At 48.6% G+C, this 19,389-nt stretch overlaps 1 protein-coding gene across 1 annotated transcript in view; it reads left to right on the forward strand.

The window, feature by feature from the left end:
• The window catches only part of SH3YL1 (SH3 and SYLF domain containing 1), a 35,802-nt gene extending 16,445 nt beyond the window's left edge, over positions 1–19,357 (forward strand). The window contains exons 8-9 of the mRNA XM_085847975.1: positions 16,058–16,115; positions 18,062–19,357. Coding sequence (XP_085704101.1) covers positions 16,058–16,115; positions 18,062–18,339 — 336 coding nt within the window. The 3' untranslated portion in view covers positions 18,340–19,357. The remainder of the gene's footprint in view (positions 1–16,057; positions 16,116–18,061) is intronic.
• Positions 19,358–19,389: the final 32 nt, after the last annotated feature.

Raw genomic sequence — 19,389 nt, forward strand, 5'->3', positions numbered from 1 at the left:
CCCGCCTCCAGAACGATCGATATATGCAAATTTGTGGATCAAAAAGCCTTCACGCTCACTTTTTCTCGGACCAATGGGGAGCGAGGTGAAAGGTCAAAGGGAGGGGGTCAAAGGCAAAGTTACGGGGGGATAAAAGGACGGTGTTCGTCAGTCAGAAGGACAAGGAGAACGAGAACGAGAAGGAGTCGGAACGGAGGGGACGAGTGTGGAAGTCTGGAGCCCGAAGCCTGCAGTGGCTGGAGAAGCTGAAGAGAGTCGGACGAGGGGGTGCTCGCGTCGGTGCCGGGAGCTGCACGCCCGAGGGAGGCCGGCAGCGCGACCTGGCCGAGGTGGAGACGCACACCAGGGATAATAAAGATCCTCTATACCCCGAGCATCAGCAACCCCCTCCTGTTTCCCCCCGCGCTGAGATAGTGCGACCAAGGGGGCCCCGTTCCCACCCCCTACCAGACACCGTCCACGAGGCCCGCGGGTTGCGGGGCCATCGCCGCTCCGCGTCTCATCACCAGACGGGTAGGCGCGACCTGGTCTCGGCCTCAGGCCCGCCTCATTCTTGGGGATATTCTTTCCTTGGTTTTGGGTATGTGTTGTCGGCGCCGTCTGTGAAGTAGAATTGTATAAGTGTTGCCGTGTGCTCGGTAGTCGGTATTAGCTCTGCACTGTGTTTTCACTTTTATATTTGCTTTTTGTGTAAATGGAATTGTGTTTTCTTTTTTTTGTGTGCTTTTGGTGGAATTGTATTTGTGTGCTTCCCGTGTGCCGCGAATAAATGTGCTTTATTGTTGAACTGTTCTCCCGCTTCGCTTCGTCTTTTCCTCCATTGAATCCCCATCTTGCTTCACGTAAAGGGTTGGTAGTGGGCTGAATACGCCCGATAATTAATCGAACCGTCGAGGTCGACGATAACACCGCTCGGTTATTCTGATAGTACGGAACGGGTCGCTTAAGTGGCCCGTGTCCGAAGTCGACCTGCGGCGAGGTGCGATCGCCCGGTCTACCCTCCGCGTGGGTACTTAGGTAGGTCGAATTTGGCGAGCAACCCTATCACACGCGGGGGCTGATTGGCTCGATCGCGGTGTGACCGAAAGGTCCACCCGTGACTGGTTCCCGGCGTTAGTCCGAGAGGGTCACGACTGGATTGTCCGTCCGGTGGGCGACGTGCCGCGATTCGAGTTACGTGGCCGTCCGCACGCCGGCGGGCGCGAATTCCGCGACACTGGTGTCAGGAGTGGGATACAAATTCATCGCCCTCCTCGCGGCACTGGTATTGGAGAGCGGGACAACAGGCTCTCCTGTCTCCAGCGAAATTCACGGGAATCGGTCCAGGGGTGAGAGAAGCGACCCCCGATTCCCTCCAAATTACGAGCGAGCAAATTAACCCTTCACGAGAAGCAAGATGGCGTCTCAAGGCGAGCGGGAGCCGGGGGTATTAGAAATGTATATGTGTAATAATGTAGAGTCCATGGCCCAGGATGGAATCCCTGTGCAGGAACACGGACTCGCCCAACTGAACCCAGGGCCCGAGGTGGGTGCAGCAGCGGCCGCGGTGTATGACACCTCCCCCCCCCTCTCCACCAAGACCCTTCCCCAACCCCTGCCGAAACGGCTCACTTGAGTGCATCCGACATGGCCCAGCTATTCACCATGCTGGCACAAATGAATGCGGCAATGACAAATGAAATAAAAAACGAAATGAAAGACATGAACAAACAAATAAACGAAAAGATGGATACATTCACAAACGAAATAAAACGCATGAAAACTAAAATGGAAACGAACATGAAGGAAGAAACGAGAAAGCTACGGGGTGAGACGCAGAACATGGGCCGATGCCTGCAGGCGGGCATGAAGGCCGTGAGCAGGGAACTTAAAATGGCGACTCCACGTGTCGGAACAAACGAGCTGGAAGGGGTGCAACGGCTGACAGGCCCGCGGTGGAGGCGGGTAAGGAAAAAGTAATTCGGGAGACAAGAGACGAGGTGAAAGTAATTGCGAGGGAGAGAAAAGAACAATTAATACGGAGAGCAAGGATGAGGTACGCGGAGATCGTGAAAGAGCAAGGAGTGAAAAACAGGGAAGGACGGGAGCGACTTAAAGAGAAAGCAAGGTTGACCTACATAAAGATAAGGGAAAGACGCCAGAAAGAAGCAGAGACCAATAAACACGATGAAGACGGGGTAAGTGACGCGCACACACACACGGAGGTAGTGGAGGATAATGGGGGTGAGCTCGCGGAGCGTGCAGGGACCCGGTGCGAGCACCTGGATGGCCTCCTCCAGGAACGAGGGGAGGGAGTATGCCCCCTTGAGGCGAGTCACGACCAGGTGAGTTCGGTCGTGCTTTGCGAGGTTGAGGGGATGAGTGCTGTGGACAGGTGCTTGGAGAGCTTGGGGGGTATAGAGGCCCCGGAGACCCTTGTGGGGACACGAATCCCCAGTGTGGTTGTCCCTGTGTGTGTGGTGCAAGGTGTGAGTGCGTCCCCGTGTATGGAAGCGACCCCGTGTGTGAGTGGTGTGGTGGCGATGGTGCCAGGGTACGTGCTTCCCAGCACGCCGTGTGTGGATGAGGCACCGTGTGTGAGTGTCGCCGTGTGTGTGAGTGAGGCACCGCGGGTTAGTGCCCCCGCGTGTGTGGGTGAGGCACCGTGTGTGGATGAGGAACCGCGGTTGAGTGCCCCCGCGTGTGTGGATGAGGCACGGAGTGCGAGTGAGGCACCGCGGGTGAGTGCCCCCGCACGCGTGAGTGAACGGCCGTGTGCAAGGTCGCTGTGTGCAAGGGAGACCGTGTGTGTGAGAGAGCGGTATGTGAGGGAGATGTCGGTTGGCATGCGGGAGCACGCAGCCGCGTCTCCCGGTGTGAATGTGATGGAGTGGACTGTGTGCGTCGTAACACGCAGGTGTGCGTGGGTTGAATGGAGACGAAGACGGCGACATGGGAGAAACGAAAGCCGTGTAGCGGCTGTAGTTGTTTCGGGGACCGTGCCGGGTTCACCCAGCAGTGAGCACGCGGTCCGTGCTGTGCAACGCACGAGACCACCACGTGCTCGCTTGCGAGAGTGAAGTCCCGGTCCGGAAACGCACGCGGTGGATTTGCCGATCCCGCGGACGGACAAAGTTTAGGCAGGTAAATGGATTTGGACCGGACGGGTTCTCCACGCGATCGTGTGTGTTCAGCTCCAACGGGCAAAGCACATGTGTTCGCGTGGGAAACCCCTCGAGACGTGGGGCTTGTGTTTTTTTTTGCGCACGGTGACGTCATGGCTGCACGTGTGGTTGGAATCCGGCAGGAGGGATATCTCTGCCGGATGGTCCCGTCCAAGGAGGGACGAGGAACACGTGCAGCTGCATGACGTCACGGGCAGGTGCAAAGTGCGCGAGCTCTGAGTTGCCGCGCAGGTGCTGCGCATGGAAAAAAAAAAAAGAAAAAGCAAGCCTCACTTTCGGGTGTACAGGATTCCTGGGCAAGGGGTGAAAGACCCCCCTTACCTGGGCACAGGATGAAAACTAGTTAGGGGGAAGGGTTAGCTTAGTTAGACCGACTTCATGGGGCAGGGGTAAGTCCTCATGGAGTCCGTGGAATGGATTAGTTAGAGGGATTGTAGCCAGATTTAGGTTGGGAAATAAAATGATTTATTTGGAGGACATGGACAGACTTGTGAATGTGTAGAGGGGACGTAGCTTAGCTACGTAGGTTAAATGGAACGTGCTACTAGTTTAAGGGACGACGTGGGAGCACGAGTTAGTTAGGGGAAGTAGTTAGAAGGATGGCAGAGTTCAGCGGTGTGTGTGTTGAAGAGTTGGTGAGTTGTGAGGCATGTGCTTGGTGAGTGAGTGAGGCCAGCGGGTCTGTGTGTGTGGAGTGAATGGGGAATGCATGGTGCGATGAGTGATTGGGGGGAGGAGTGACTCCTGCCCAAGGGACCCCGGGGTCAGAGTAAAGTGAGTTAGCTGGGTTAGTCAAATTGAAAAATGGAGGTCGTTTTGCTGTTGGTGGGAATGTAGGCTCGAGACCCATTTGGAGGGGTGCAGGAGCCCTGTTGACGGGCTTGGGAGCGTGGCTGCGAAAGGTGAGTATCGCTGAGTGGGTACCCCGGGCACCAGGCTAGTCGGCCGCGGTAGGCCATGGGCCCATGGGGGGCCGGGATAGAGTAGTGGGCACGGGTGCGCCTGCTTGGTGCGGGGGCCCGGGGCGCCATTAGCCGCGTGGGCAGTGTTGTGGGCACGGGTGACCCTCGGAAAGGGGCCCGGGAGGCCGGCCTGCCACGTGTGCGTTTCAGGGGAGGTGCCATGGGGGGCACTCCCCGGTGTTAGGGAGCTGGTAGGCTCGGAGGCAGTGTAGTGCCCGGGGGTGCCATAGCGGGAGATTCGGCAGAGGGTCGTGCCTGCCAAAGGGAGCCACGTGTCCCAGCCAGGAGACCGTGTGAGGGCACGGAGAGAAAATTGGGGGGCGAGGCCCGAAATTGTAAGGACACCAACACAGGCGACGGGAATCTGGGTTGTTAGAACCAATAGTTTAAGCGAGAAGCGCTTGTTGAAAGCCCCGGGGTAGTTTAACTGTTAAATGGTTAGGGTAGATTAGGAGATGTACCCCTCCGCACCATCCATCCCCTCGCTGTCGTTGTGGGCCGCTGGACCCACTTTGGGTTAGATCGCCGAACTCTGGGGAGGCCATTCTGAGGCTTCGTTGGGCCTCGACACAGGACGTTAGCTCTCCCTTATTCCCCTCCGGGAAGGGAACGTAGGGGTTGGGAGTAGGCTAGGTGACAGGATAGGTTAGCCGAACAAGGACGATAAAGGGGGTTAGGGGACGATTTATAGTGGGGGAGTAAAAATAAAAACAACAAAAAAATAAGTTGGGGCTAAATTGGGGTTTGACAAATTAAGGGAGTGGGTATGTACAGTGACAGGCAAAGGCGATAGGTTGGGAGGGAGACAGGTAGGTAGGTCCGAGCCCGCCTTCCAAGTGGCCAGCACCACCGCACTCCCTCCACCAACCTCCATTGAACGGCAAAGGCTGGCCAACTTCATCGGCTGGCCGTGTTTTGCTTCAAGGCGGAGGCCGGCCAACTTCATCGGCAGCTGTGTTCTGCAAGGCCTGTGCCGGCCAGTTCATCTGCTGGCTGTTTTTCTTCAAGGCCTGTGCCGGCCAGTTCATCTGCCGGCTGTGTTTGCCTGCAGCGGCCTTCTTCTGCGGGCTGTGTTGCCTGCACCTTTGCCATGCCATGCCCACTGCCCATGTTCACCAGCCCCGTTCAATTTTGCTTTGCCCCCCCCTGTTCATTTCCATGTGCGCCAGGATCAAGGCAACAGTTTGCAAGCTGCGAGAACTGCCCTGTTGGCAGCTACAACACGGGCCTGCAGTGGCAGCCCGTGCACCGTGTTTTGCGTCCATCCATTCATCCATTCATTCGTTGTGCTCATTGCGTGTGCCACTTGAGCTGGCACGGAGACTGCGTTTGTGCAGCCCATGCACCGTTGTGGTTCACTGCATTCGGTCCATCCATTCATCCATCCATTCGTTGTGTTCATTGCGTGTGCCACTTGAGCTGGCACGGAGACTGCGTTGTGCAGCCCAAGCACCGTTGTGGTTCACTGAGTTCAGTTCAAAAGGGAAGGCCTTGGACTGCGTGTGAGCAGCCAGCCACGTTCCCTGTCACCTGCATTGTTTTGAGCCAGAGACTGCATGCGGGCAGCCTGGCTCCCTGCTAACTGCTTTCTTTTGCAGAGTTCAATGATCCTGGGCCATGGTTTAGTGTAAGATTTGTAAGTTAAGGTTAAGATGTACTGTAAATATGAGTGCGCCCCCGGCATGTTTGTCTTAGCGCCGGCAATTTTATTTAAGTCGTCCGTGTGAGTGAGTTTGTTTAGGTAGTTACGCAGCCCTCAGGTTATTTATTTTGGGGACACGAATACCATGAATGTCGCACTCAGGGATCCGTAGGTAAAATGTACTAGGGGAAAACTACACATGATGGCACACGAAAATTTGACGACTCGGGACGAGTCTGTAAAAGGGAAGGGGGTAGTGTTGTGGTTACCAAATTCGCAAACCACCATTCAGGTCCCTTAGGTGAGGTATCTCGGTAAGTGCATGTGTAGTTAGGCCCAAACCCGTTGTCTAGTGGGAATACATGTCATTTATGCGAGCTGCGACTCTTCAGGATAGCCGTTTTTCTTTTACTATCTTTATTTTGGACCAACCGCCATGATCACAACCACAACATCAACCACCAACCACAACGCCGCTTCACCACAACCGCCACGACCTTCCCGTCACACCTCGCAACCGTAGCATCGCCACCGTTCTTGCCCCGCTGTGGGTACCGGTGTTGGACTCATGCAGAACGCGCGTCGAACAGCGTGTACAAAATCACGGATTTTGTGCTTCAAAAACGGATCAAAAACGACACACGCCCACTTTTTGCCTTCCAATCGGTGAGCGAGGGGCGATTTGGCCCCGCCTCCAGAACGATCGATATATGCAAATTTGTGGATCAAAAAGCCTTCACGCTCACTTTTTCTCGGACCAATGGGGAGCGAGGTGAAAGGTCAAAGGGAGGGGGTCAAAGGCAAAGTTACGGGGGGATAAAAGGACGGTGTTCGTCAGTCAGAAGGACAAGGAGAACGAGAACGAGAAGGAGTCGGAACGGAGGGGACGAGTGTGGAAGTCTGGAGCCCGAAGCCTGCAGTGGCTGGAGAAGCTGAAGAGAGTCGGACGAGGGGGTGCTCGCGTCGGTGCCGGGAGCTGCACGCCCGAGGGAGGCCGGCAGCGCGACCTGGCCGAGGTGGAGACGCACACCAGGGATAATAAAGATCCTCTATACCCCGAGCATCAGCAACCCCCTCCTGTTTCCCCCCGCGCTGAGATAGTGCGACCAAGGGGGCCCCGTTCCCACCCCCTACCAGACACCGTCCACGAGGCCCGCGGGTTGCGGGGCCATCGCCGCTCCGCGTCTCATCACCAGACGGGTAGGCGCGACCCGGTCTCGGCCTCAGGCCCGCCTCATTCTTGGGGATATTCTTTCCTTGGTTTTGGGTATGTGTTGTCGGTGCCGTCTGTGAAGTAGAATTGTATAAGTGTTGCCGTGTGCTCGGTAGTCGGTATTAGCTCTGCACTGTGTTTTCACTTTTATATTTGCTTTTTGTGTAAATGGAATTGTGTTTTCTTTTTTTTGTGTGCATTTGGTGGAATTGTATTTGTGTGCTTTCCGTTCGTCGCGAATAAATGTGCTTTATTGTTGAACTGTTCTCCCGCTTCGCTTCGTCTTTTCCTCCATTGAATCCCCATCTTGCTTCACGTAAAGGGTTGGTAGTGGGCTGAATACGCCCGATAATTAATCGAACCGTCGAGGTCGACGATAACACCGCTCGGTTATTCTGATAGTACGGAACGGGTCGCTTAAGTGGCCCGTGTCCGAAGTCGACCTGCGGCGAGGTGCGATCGCCCGGTCTACCCTCCGCGTGGGTACTTAGGTAGGTCGAATTTGGCGAGCAACCCTATCCCACGCGGGGGCTGATTGGCTCGATCGCGGTGAGACCGAAAGGTCCACCCGTGACTGGTTCCCGGCGTTAGTCCGAGAGGGTCACGACTGGATTGTCCGTCCGGTGGGCGACGTGCCGCGATTCGAGTTACGTGGCCGTCGCACGCCGGCGGGCGCGAAAACCGCGACAATATATATACATACATATGCATATATACAAACATACACACTGATGAGCCAAAACATTATGACCACTGAGGGGTGACGTGAATAACATTGATTATCATGTTACAATGGCACCTGTCAAGGGGTGGGATATATTGTTGTAGTGCCGGTTTCGGGGGCAGGGAACGACTGCTAGATGAAGCAGTTGGGCCGTCTCCCCCCCGCCCCCCACCCCAAACACCCGAAATTGAAGGTCGTCACTCCGAATAACTCCAAAGTCGATGGGTTGCTTAAATGACCATGGACGCCAATATTTCGACCGCGCGGTTAAGGCTTTTTGTCTGATTCCAGTTTACCTAATTAGCCGCGTGGTCTAGCTACCGGGGAAGCCCCACCCTCGGCCAGCTTTGTCTGAACTGAGTTGCTGTTACCGACTCGGATCCGGCGTAACCGAGCGGGAATTACCAAAGCCGCTCCATTCCAAATAACAATTTACGGCACAATCGGCCTCCCTAATTCTCAAGCCCAAACCAAACTGGGTCAATGAAAGAAAACACAGACAATGAACTGGAACATTTAACAGTTATTTATTTACAATAGGCAATAGGGAGGGAAACACAGAGCAGACTTAATCACGAATATAAATGCAGGCAAATGTGCAATGGCAATCACAACAGTTTTACTCACAAGACTAGCCACAGACGGACACACACGCACTCACAGAGAAACGGCGCCAACTGGCCTTTATTCGGACCCTCCAGCCGCGGAGGATAGGCAAGCTGGGGTTCGAGTTTGGTCGGGTACCTGGTCGCATCGTGCGGTTTTACCAACTCGCACTTGTGGAGCTTGGAGTCCGTGGAAGGGAACGGGGATCCCCAGCTCGAGCGCTCCAACACAACCCACCACGGTGGGACTCGAACCCACGAACCAGAATCCAACGAGCGCAGCCAGGATCCTATGAATGTCCGTCAGCCAAGAATGATGACCGACGACCAGGAGAGGCCAGCAGACCAGAAGCAAGGATCGACCTCCAAGGAACCAAGGAACCCCCCCGGATCCAGCTCGCGATCCTTCTTATCCCTCCCCCGTGCGGGGTGGAAGGATCCGCTCTCGGGTAACTCGCCTCCGGATTGGACAGGGCGTTTTTGGGTGTCGTGGTGGCCATCCGCGATTGGAGGAGGGGCGTGTCGGCATCTCGGTGCTCCTCCCCCGAGAGAGGCTCTTTTGCCTTCCCCGGTGTCGACAGGGGAGACATTCTTCTTTTATGGGGCGGAGTTAGAGCTGAAGCGATCTCACCCCTGATTGGACGAGAGGAACATTCCATCTTGCTGGGGAAGAGTCGGCTCTGAAGTGATGGAAACTCCATCTACGTTTGTGACCTTGAACACGTGCGTCACGGAGCTGAAGGAGTGGAAGGGATTGATGTAGAAAACTAACTAGAAAGAAACTCGCAGCACACACATGAAATTCCCATTAGACATCGGGGAGGAATTCTAACTATCCACATATACTTAACGAAATAACTAAACTTTGGATCAACTGTATGTGTGAATGTGAGTGGTTTCCAGATTCGTAACAATATGAGGCAGCAAGTGAACAGTCAGTTCTTGAAGTTGATGTGTTGGATGCAGGAGAAATGGGCAGGAGTAAAGACCTGATCGACTTTGACAAGGGCCAAATTGTTATGGCCAGACGACTGGGTCAGAGCATCTCTGAAACGGCAAGGCTTGTGGGGTGCTCCTGGTCAGCAGTGGTGAGTACCTACTGACAGTGGTCCGAGGAGGGACAAATCACAAACCGGCGACAGGGTTTTTGGCGCCCAAGGCTCATCGATACGTGAGGGCAACAAAGACTATCCCGTCTGGTCCGAACTGACAGAAGGTCTACTGTGGCACAAGTCACAGATAATTTTAATGGTGGTCACGGGAGGAATGTGTCACAATCCACAGTGCATCGCACCCTGCTGCGTATGCGGCTGCATAGCCACAGAACAGTCAGAGTGCCCATGATGACCCCATCCACCATCAAAAGCGCCTACAATGGGCACGCGAGCATTGGAACTAGACCTTGGAGCAGTGGAAGAAGGCCGCCTGGCCCGATGAGTCCTGTTTTCTTTTAGATCACGTGGATGGCCGTGTACGTGTGCGCCGTTTTCCTGGGGAAGTGATGGCACCAGGATGCACTGTGGGAAGACGACAAGCCGGTGGAGAGAGTGTGATGCTCTGGGCAATGTTCTGCTGGGAAACCCTGGGTCCGGCCATTCATGTGGACGTCAATTTGACACGTGTCACCTACCCAAACATCGTTGCAGACCAGATACACCCTTTCATGGCAATGGTATTTCCTGATGGCAGTGGCCTCTTTCAGCAGGATAATGCGCCCTGCCACACTGCACACATTGTTCGGGAATGATTTGAGGAACATGATGAAGTGTTCAGGGTTTTGCCCTGGCCTCCAAATTCTCCAGATCTCAATCCGATTGAACATCTGTGGGATGTGCTGGACCGACAAGTCCGATCCACGGCAGCTCCACCTCCGAACTTATAGGACTTGAAGAATCTGCTGCTAATGTTTTGGTGCCAGATACCACAGGACACCTTCAGGGGCTTGTGGAGTCCATGCCTCAGTGGGTCGGCGCTGTTTTGGCGGCACACGGAGGACCAACAGCATATTAGGCAGGTGGTCATAATGTTTTGGCTCATTGGTGTGTGTACAGGGTGTCCCAAAAAAATATACAACTTTTCATCTGCAAAGAGGATGGTCATAACATATATTTTTAAAAAAGATATATGGCTGGATAGAAAACTGAAAGGTTGAAGTTTATTGTACCAATGTCAAAATTGCCACCAAAATTTAAATTTTGGGATAGAATCGTCGTTTTCTTTTAGACCACATGTTCGACGTAGGCTCCACGTTGTCCGATCACTGCCTGCAAATGCGTTGTCATGTTCTCCATCACTTTGGGAAACGTTTCCTGAGGGATGTTCTGGATTTCTCAGTGGATGTTTTCCTTCAGCTGATCAAGAGTCTGAGGCCGAGGATTTCCATCGATCCTGTCTTTGAGATACCCCCACAAGAAGAAGTCTGGAGGAGTAAGGTCAGGGGAATACGGTGGCCACTCAACGTCATCGTAGAGGGAGATAAAGCGGCCCTCAAAATGTTGGTTGAGAAAACGCCTTGTTTCCCTGGCTGTATGGGGCGGGGCCCCATCCTGCTGGAACCACTGGGTTCTCATCTGGATCAGGTTGTTTCTCCTACGGGCCTGAGTACGTAGCTCAGGCAGATAGAATTCCTGAATCATTTCGTGATAGTTCCTCTGGTTTACCATGCAAGTGCGTCCCTGGTCATCTTCAAAGAAGTATGGACCAATTATCCCATATCAACCAACCGCCACCCACATGGTGACTTTGAGAACAGATCGAGGCACCAGTTCAGTTGATACATTACCAAGATTTTTAGTTCCCCAGTACCGAAAGTTTTACTTGTTTACCTCCCCGGACAAGTGAGCATGGCATTCGTCCGTCATGTGAAGTTTTTTTGAGGAAGTCTGCATCTTACTCCAACTTTCCTGAGAACTAATTTGCAAAGTCTAGTCGTTTGCGTTTCTTTTGATCAGTCACCACCGTTTCCGTTTGAATTTTGTATGGAAAGGTATGAATGCCTTGGCGAAAGATCCTCTGAACGGCGCTCTTATGAATGTTTGTCTCGGCAGAAAGTCGTCGAATTGATTTTTTTTGGACTCTGAACGACCGCCTGTCTCACCATTTCCACATTTTCTTCACTACGACCTGTCGTCTTCCGACCACTGTGACCCTTGTGAAGGTCACAGATGGTTCCCGCATTGGTAAACTTTGTGATGGTGCAAGTGGATACCGAAATGTCTCGAGTAAAGACGTTGCACCTGTATGACACTTTTCGTCTGGTGCCAAAGTTCAACAATTTTCGTCCGTTGTTGTACGGTCAGTCTTGGCATTTTTTCTACATGAAACGTATCATTAGCCCATTTCGGATATCCGGAAGCCACGGTGCATGAAATGACATGGCTCTGAATATCAGCAGCAGGCTTGTCCGAAGCAAGAATACCTATCAGTGGGCAACAGCAGGCAGGTAACTACATCCTCGCTATTCAGGGGAGGCACAACACAAGTGATACGAGTCATATGGCGAGACTGATATGAGTACCGATACCTACTACCTGCAAGTGATATGAACGACTCATTGATGTCATGGCACCCTGTTTCATGCTGTCTCCTTGTGGCTTGTCTGAAGCATCGATGTGGCTCCCTTTCTCTGATTGTGGGAAAACATTCTACATGAGTAGCCACTCCTATGGTAAAAATTTTGTCTCAATCCGACAAGCGGTTGCAGAAAAAAACACTCATGTTCTGTGCAGACAAACAAACAACCAAACAAACAAACAGACAGACAGACAAACGGAGCAAAATGCAATACCCTCTCCTCTGGCCAGGGTAATTACATGATCTGAAATAAATAAATAAAACACCCCAAAATGAATGCTCACTCATGCGTGAAGTAGAATTGTACAATGGAATCTTGGAGCACTCGAAAAAGCGTGCGTGACGAAAAATCAGAAAACCATTCGTGTTTATTAGTGGTGATCGTGTCGGCCAAGCTTGAGTAAGGCAAATTGACGTAACACAGACCTTTAAGAGAAGTTGGTCGGGATAACAATACCATTTTCGTTTACAAGCATTTGTACACAGTTACATATTGTGAGTACAGTGGTTGCATGTCATTATCCTTCACCCCTTATTCACTTTTTGGACTTGGCCCCTTCTGATTTCAATTTCTTTCCTTCGCTGAGAGAAGTATTTGTGTAGTATGCATTTTGAATCTGATAATTATGTCATTGCAGGAGTGATAACAATGGAAAACAAATTCATTGAAATGGATTGAAATTTTTTAATCATGCTGGTAAATTTAGAGCTGTTTGTTGATTGTAGAGGGGGGAAAAACTTGGTTTCGAACATCCCCCAGATTTATCTTTTTGAGTTTATTGCATAGTAATTCTTCTTTGTTAACAAAACATTTTTGTTATCTTTTTAGCTTACTTGGAACGTTGTCCGGGGAGCTAATGGGATGGTGCGTGATTTGTCAGTCCGTCCGTCCACAAACCCTTGCAACTTCTCTGAAACTACATGCACAATTTTGATTAAAGTTGATTACAAATCTTCACCACACATTATGTAACAATGTTTGTTCACATCATTAAAAAAAAATGGTTCTCGGGTGCTTTAGGGGGGTTGCCCCCCAAATTAGGTATTTGCTTTCTTAGAAAAACTACACACGCAATTCCGATTAAATTTGACCACAACCTTTATCACCTGTGATGTACTAAAGTTTGTTTATGACATAAAAAAAAAAAATCAGGGTCAAAGTGGTTATTAGGGGTGGTTTTCCCCAAAATATGTATTTGCTTTCTTCTCCGAAATCACACACACTATTTCGATGAAATTTGACGACAGCCTTCATCACCTGTATTGTGCCAAAGTTTGTTCACTGCATAAAAAAAAAATCCATAGGTATTTACTTTCTTCGCCATTACATATTTTGTGGGTCATCAATGCCTACCAGTGGTGCCCTGGTTTTCTTCTCCAGCCGCTCCCAGGTGAGCACCCAGGGGTATTGCCCATATTTTTTGAATATTCAAATGTAATAATCACTGTCGTACATATTTATTTATGCAGGATAGTAGGCTGTCGCAACTGCCTGGGGTGGTACGACCACCTGTCCCTTAGGAGCATTTAGTGGGAACATTGGTTCTGTTGCAAACTTTTGCAGGTTTTTGGGGTTCTTCCTGCCTTACGCAATGTGTTCATGCAGGGCCTGCTAGTGGCTACCACTGGAGTCGGTGTTCCCACAGGCTTATCGCTAGAAAACTAGAGGCCTGAACCAAGTGTAACACCCTGGGAGGCTGCTTCATCATCTGGTGCATAATCTCAGGTTCCCTTCTCTGTCAGTTCGTGACTGGAGCCACACCGAGTGGGGGCTCTTCCCAGGCCACTAGTTTGCACTGTTTGTGTCAATTGGAATACTACTTGTGTGTCTGTAAAGTTTCCCGAAGTCCCTCGCCTCCTCTTTTATTTTCTTGTGCCAATCATCTGGAGCACCTCCATCCTGCTTATATTTTTCCCACCTTCTTTCTTTGTTTTTTCATACAGGGGGGCCCTCTTGAGTTTTGTGTTGGACCCTTCCCTTGTGGTGTTAATTAAATTTTTTTAAAACGTCGATGTAATTAGAATGGCACTCGTAGAGCACATAGTCTCGCCTCGCACATTCATTCTGAACAAAAATACCATTGTTAATTGAACACGCCACCATTATACCTGTAACAGCCCATATACCTGTAACATCCATGCACCTTATTATGTCACATAGTTTCTTGACATGAGTTATGAACGTCATAAATTTAATTATTCACTCACATCGGGTCATATTTAGCTATATGAAGTTTCAGATTTTTCGGATAAGGATTTCAACTTAACCAATTATGGTTGGAATACCATTTCACCGATGACATCATTGTTATCACTCTATACACCTTGGGGAGTTTATGACATATGCCAAGTTTCAATTATTTTCTTTAAGAGAAAATGATGTCTAGTTTTTTTTTCTCCTATAATCCAATATAGCTGCCAAACCATGTAACCTATGACATCGGAGTGAGCAAAAAAATATTCTCCTTGGGGAGTCCCTCCTGTGTTTAAGGTTTTAGATCGATTGAACAAGCGGTTGCAGAGAAAACCATTTTTAAAGTGAAAATATGTAGACATGAAAACACACCACACACACACACACACACACACACACACACACACACACACACACACACACACACACACACACACACACACACACACACACACACACACACACACACACACACACACACACACACACACACACCAGTCTCGCATCCCCTTCGGGGCAAGACTAATAATCGCTACATTACATGTATAAGGATGGCCAATGTAAAACCAATTCACCTTGAAACTTGCATCTTGAAAAAGAATACAGGTGTTTTTTTACACCCGGTGTGAAAAAAATATGATGGAGCACAAAACTTCAGAAATAATGCTTCTGGTAATAACACAAGTCAAGAAGTATCTGATGGGCAAAGGAAACTGCTCATCATTATTGTCCTTAAAATAAATCGAAATAATTTTTTTAAAGGGTCAGTAAAGTCTTGTATTATTCCGCTTGGTATCAATAAATCATGACGTCCATTGTGAATCGGCATGAGACACATATGGGACATTGTTGTAAGGGGGTCGCCATCATTGACATCACAAATACTTTGTTTCTGGAGACTTTATAAGTAACTAGACAACCCGTGAACCCGTTGGGTTCCCGTTGTGAGAGCAGTTGATAAAAAAATAATTTCAAGAAAAAAAAAGATAGCTCCAGCGAACTATACCGCTGAGGTTGTTTGCATTGATGAAATACTCCCGAAGAGTACTTGACTGAATCGGGAATTGATTTTTTAACAATTTTTTTCGTTGCCCGATTTTAATGAAATTTGATACTGCATACCGCAGGAGAATGGTGAGTAAGGTGGCCGTAAAATGTTTGCGCTGTCGTGTACCGTTTTGGCTGTATTTCGGGAACATACATACATATATACATACATACAAGATGAGAGTTCTAGTAATATAGAGAAGATATTATTATTATTACCCTGCGCACACGAAGCCAAAATTGGGGTTAAGCAATTGGCTTATGTCCGTTAGTCCGTCTGTCTGTTCACAAACGTCAGTTTATGATCAAGGAACAATTAACTCAATTTAAATTGAATGTTATATTTTGGACGCAAATCGGAACATGAATTGGAAAACAAACCTGGAGTTTCGCAGTACTTTGGCTCTGAATTTATCCTGATCACCCATGCACAGAGAGGAGTGAGATATAAAAATAATAATATTTTTACTGTCTGCCTGTCTGGCAGTCAAACAAAATTGAAAATAATTCTTAACAGGAAACTTAGTTTTTAAGGATGTTACAAAGGACAGAAACAACAGGCACAAATAACTATTGTAACGTGTTGGATAGGGTGATTTAATAGACGCTGCATCAGCGGCATTAAAACGGCAGTTAATTCCAGAATTAATTTATTTATGCGACTATTCCAATTTTTGTTTTATTTGAATTGAATTATATACTTGATCACTGTGGAACACAAATCGCCTTCTTTTCACTTCCAGGAAGCTCCAGTTTGGAAGTACTTGGACATGTTGAATAAGGGTGGTGTTGAATAAGACTGTTTCAATTGTACTAAATTTCCAGAATTTTTTAAACAATCTTTAAAATCCTTGTTTTATTTAAGTTGAAGTATATACTTGAACTCTTGAGTTAATGTTGTTTTGAATTGACAATTTTATGTTGCTCTGCCAGACACGACCTCAAAGCATGATGCTTGGGAGCAGCCCTGCGGTGCACTACAAACATTCAAGTGGGTAATAATTTTGATTTGTGAGTTTTTTTTTTTTTTTTTGCACTGTATGAATAATTGACAATCTTATCATTGACAAATGCTTGGAAATCAGCAAACATTACCACTCTGCACAAAACAGGTGCAATAACAGATCCCTGCAACTACAGACCAATCGGCCTTCTCACAATCATCAGCAAGGTTATGGAATCCATCATCGCTTCAGACATTAAATCCTTCCTCCTCTCCAATGGCTTGATTTCCGATCATCAATTTGGATTCAGACCAGGTCACTCTACCCTCGACATGCTGCTTCTGCTCTCCCAACAATGGATGAGATCCTCAATGCCAGACATGAAATCAGCGCCATCTCCCAAGACATATCACATGCTTTCCACATAAAAAGCTTTCGTTCACAGCCTGATTGAGTACTGCTCTCCCCTCACTGCAGTTGCTCCCGCCTCTCATCTTTATCGGCTTCACATTGTGTAAACCAAGGCATTTAGGATAATTGGTATCTCCCGTGATAAGGCTTTGGATCTCTCACTGCAGGCAGGGTGGTGGCCTTTGTCCTCTACTACTGTTTCCTCTCTGGTCTCGCGCCCCCCCCCTCCCTGCTCTTTCTGCAATATGTCCCCCCTCCCCGCTCTTTCTGTTATATGTCCCCCCCATATTTCCACAGGGTGCTCAAGGTCCGTTAGCAACCCCCTTCTGGTAAAACTACCAAAATCAAGAATCACTGCTCACCTTCACCCCTTCATTCCTCTTTTTCCTGCTTTTGGAATAAACTCCCACGTGCTCTTCAATCCCACTTCCCTCCAGGTCTTCAAAACAGCAGTTCACCACCACCTCTTATCTTCCCCCATCCAAAACCATGATCCTTTCTACCCCCATTTATCCACCCAAAGCCAACCTCCTTCAAATTCCCTGCTTTCCTTCCTGAAAGTCCCTATAATGTCCATATTGTTTATCCTGTGTACCCTGCCCCATCCCAATCCCTTCTACAGATCTCCTCATGTCTCTGTTCCCCACTGTTTTGTCCTTCCCTCTCCCACCACTCTTATCTCCTGCTTCCCTTGTTGTACATTCTGTGTGTTTGCTCTCATACAAGCCTAGACATTGTACACAAAATAAAATAAATAAAAGGAAAGAACTGGTCTTACTGAAATGCTGATTTGTAGTATAATTGTGAGGTCAGGTTATAGATTTTTATTTGTAAAGGAGAAAGGTATTGTCCAAAGGTAGGCCTGTTTGGTATTCCCATCAGACATCACATGTCATGATGCAGGGACCCCAGGTTCAGATCCAACACGTGTAACTGTTGATTTGTCCATTGTCTTCTTATCTCCATGTAATTTGGGTAAAAGTGCACTGATATTTCTTCATCTCATCTTGGATGCAATATATGTGCAAGTTTCTCTCGGAGCCGAATGCTGTGTTCACACAGAAAATCCAAACCAATTAAATCCATATCAATTCTCAAGTATTTATTTTGATCCATTAGAGGGATTTGCCATGTGCGTGAAAATATTTAATATGGATCAAGTGGTAGTTGGCGAATCAATTGGCGCCATGAGAGTGTTGTTGTTGATCACATGACTACCATTGTCACTGGCATTGCCGTAGACAGTACTCAAAAGGCGAGACACCCCGGACCGAGTGTTCATACATATTTGCACCGTTAGATTCATCCATAGTCCCAAACAGGTTAACTAATCTGAAGCTTTGATGTTACTAACTTCTGTTCACACACATCTCTGCTCTCAAAACTTCATATTTAGTCTGGAGTAACTGTTCTGGGTGAACACAATTATATCAATGTTTAAAGGGGGGTTCTACATTGGCAAAAAAGATATTGAGTGGTAATTTGACTGCTTGGGTCAAGAATGTCATCGTTAGTTTACAATAACTTTAGTTTTGCATGACTAATTATGCACATTCTTGGTTCTCATAACCGAATGAAACAGGAAGTGCAGAGAGATGGGATTTGGCAGACTCTGGATCACTGTCGGGGTCTTCGAGCAGATCGAATGAGTCTCTTTGTTCCATGTACCCGAAGGCTGTGGCACTCCGTTCGTTTACAGGACGTCGCAACTGCGAATTGAGTTTCAAGTCTGGAGACACGATCATTGTGCTCACACAAACCTCAAAAACATTTGATTGGTGGGAAGGTCGCATAGGGGAGCATGTTGGCCTATTCCCTGCTAACTACATCTCATTTGACACTTCATTCGGTCGGGATTGATTCCGAATTTAATATAATTTAACTACAAACTGTTGTTCTCGTACTTTACAAGGTTGTTGTATCATACAGTGCACGATTCTTTGAGGGCAATGGGGTGGCTGTCCTATGTGCTGCACTCACTTAGGTTTTGAATCAATGCAATTGACGTTTTTTTTCTGCATCGCAGGGTTACTTTCTGTGTGCAGGGTTACTTCTGCAGGGTCTGTACTACCGGGATATGAGGAATAAGCTGAGATATTGGTTCTGCAACTTGGGCTGATAGGATGACCTAGAGGTATGCATACTCGCATCTAAGTTATCTAGCCTAGGTTTGAATCCCAACCCAGATATAAACCGTCGTCCCGGTGTTTCACAAACAGGGTGATTCATCAGTGTGTGTGCCATACCTCAGATGTACGTTATACTGGGTGCCCAGTATGTCGGCATTAGTTGGTGGATGTTAAACATCCCACGGTGTCATTCGCAAAGCGTTGGCGAGCTATCGCCGGCACCATGAACAAATTACAAACTCCTGCCCTAACTACTGCTGAGAAGGCAACGACAAACTACCCAGTACTACTCTTGCTAAAAATTGCTTCGGCAGCACCGACACTCTGTAACATAGTATGGTACATCAATTGTTTATACCTCGTATCTTTTTAGCATACGTTTGAATGGTTGTTTAGTTATAAATGGTAAGGAGGAGATATTTAGAATTGCATGCCGCATTCCACTATTTCTTCTACTGTATATAATTTGTCTATCACTTGTCTGCTTGTTCCCTTGTGTCATTTGAAATACCATCATCTTCCAGTGTTTCACTCCTTCATGAGTCTTGTCATTATAAAGAATGGTGTTTGTGCAAAAGTTGGAATTTTGAGACAAATTAGTTCCTGAGTACAATGGCTGAAGAAGCCCAAGTTTATGGAAGGTTTAGGAGACTTTTATTACATGGTACAATATTATTTTGTGGATGCACTCTTAACTCTTCTCAGGTACATTTATGTGATGTTCTATTTGCAGTAAAAGTATGCTCGTTTCTTGGCTCAGTGTTTTGAATTACCAGATGGT

This window comes from Eptatretus burgeri, chromosome 11 (assembly GCF_056783735.1).
Source record: "Eptatretus burgeri isolate ZD-2024b chromosome 11, Ebu_testis_v1, whole genome shotgun sequence".
Lineage (NCBI taxonomy): Eukaryota > Metazoa > Chordata > Myxini > Myxiniformes > Myxinidae > Eptatretus > Eptatretus burgeri.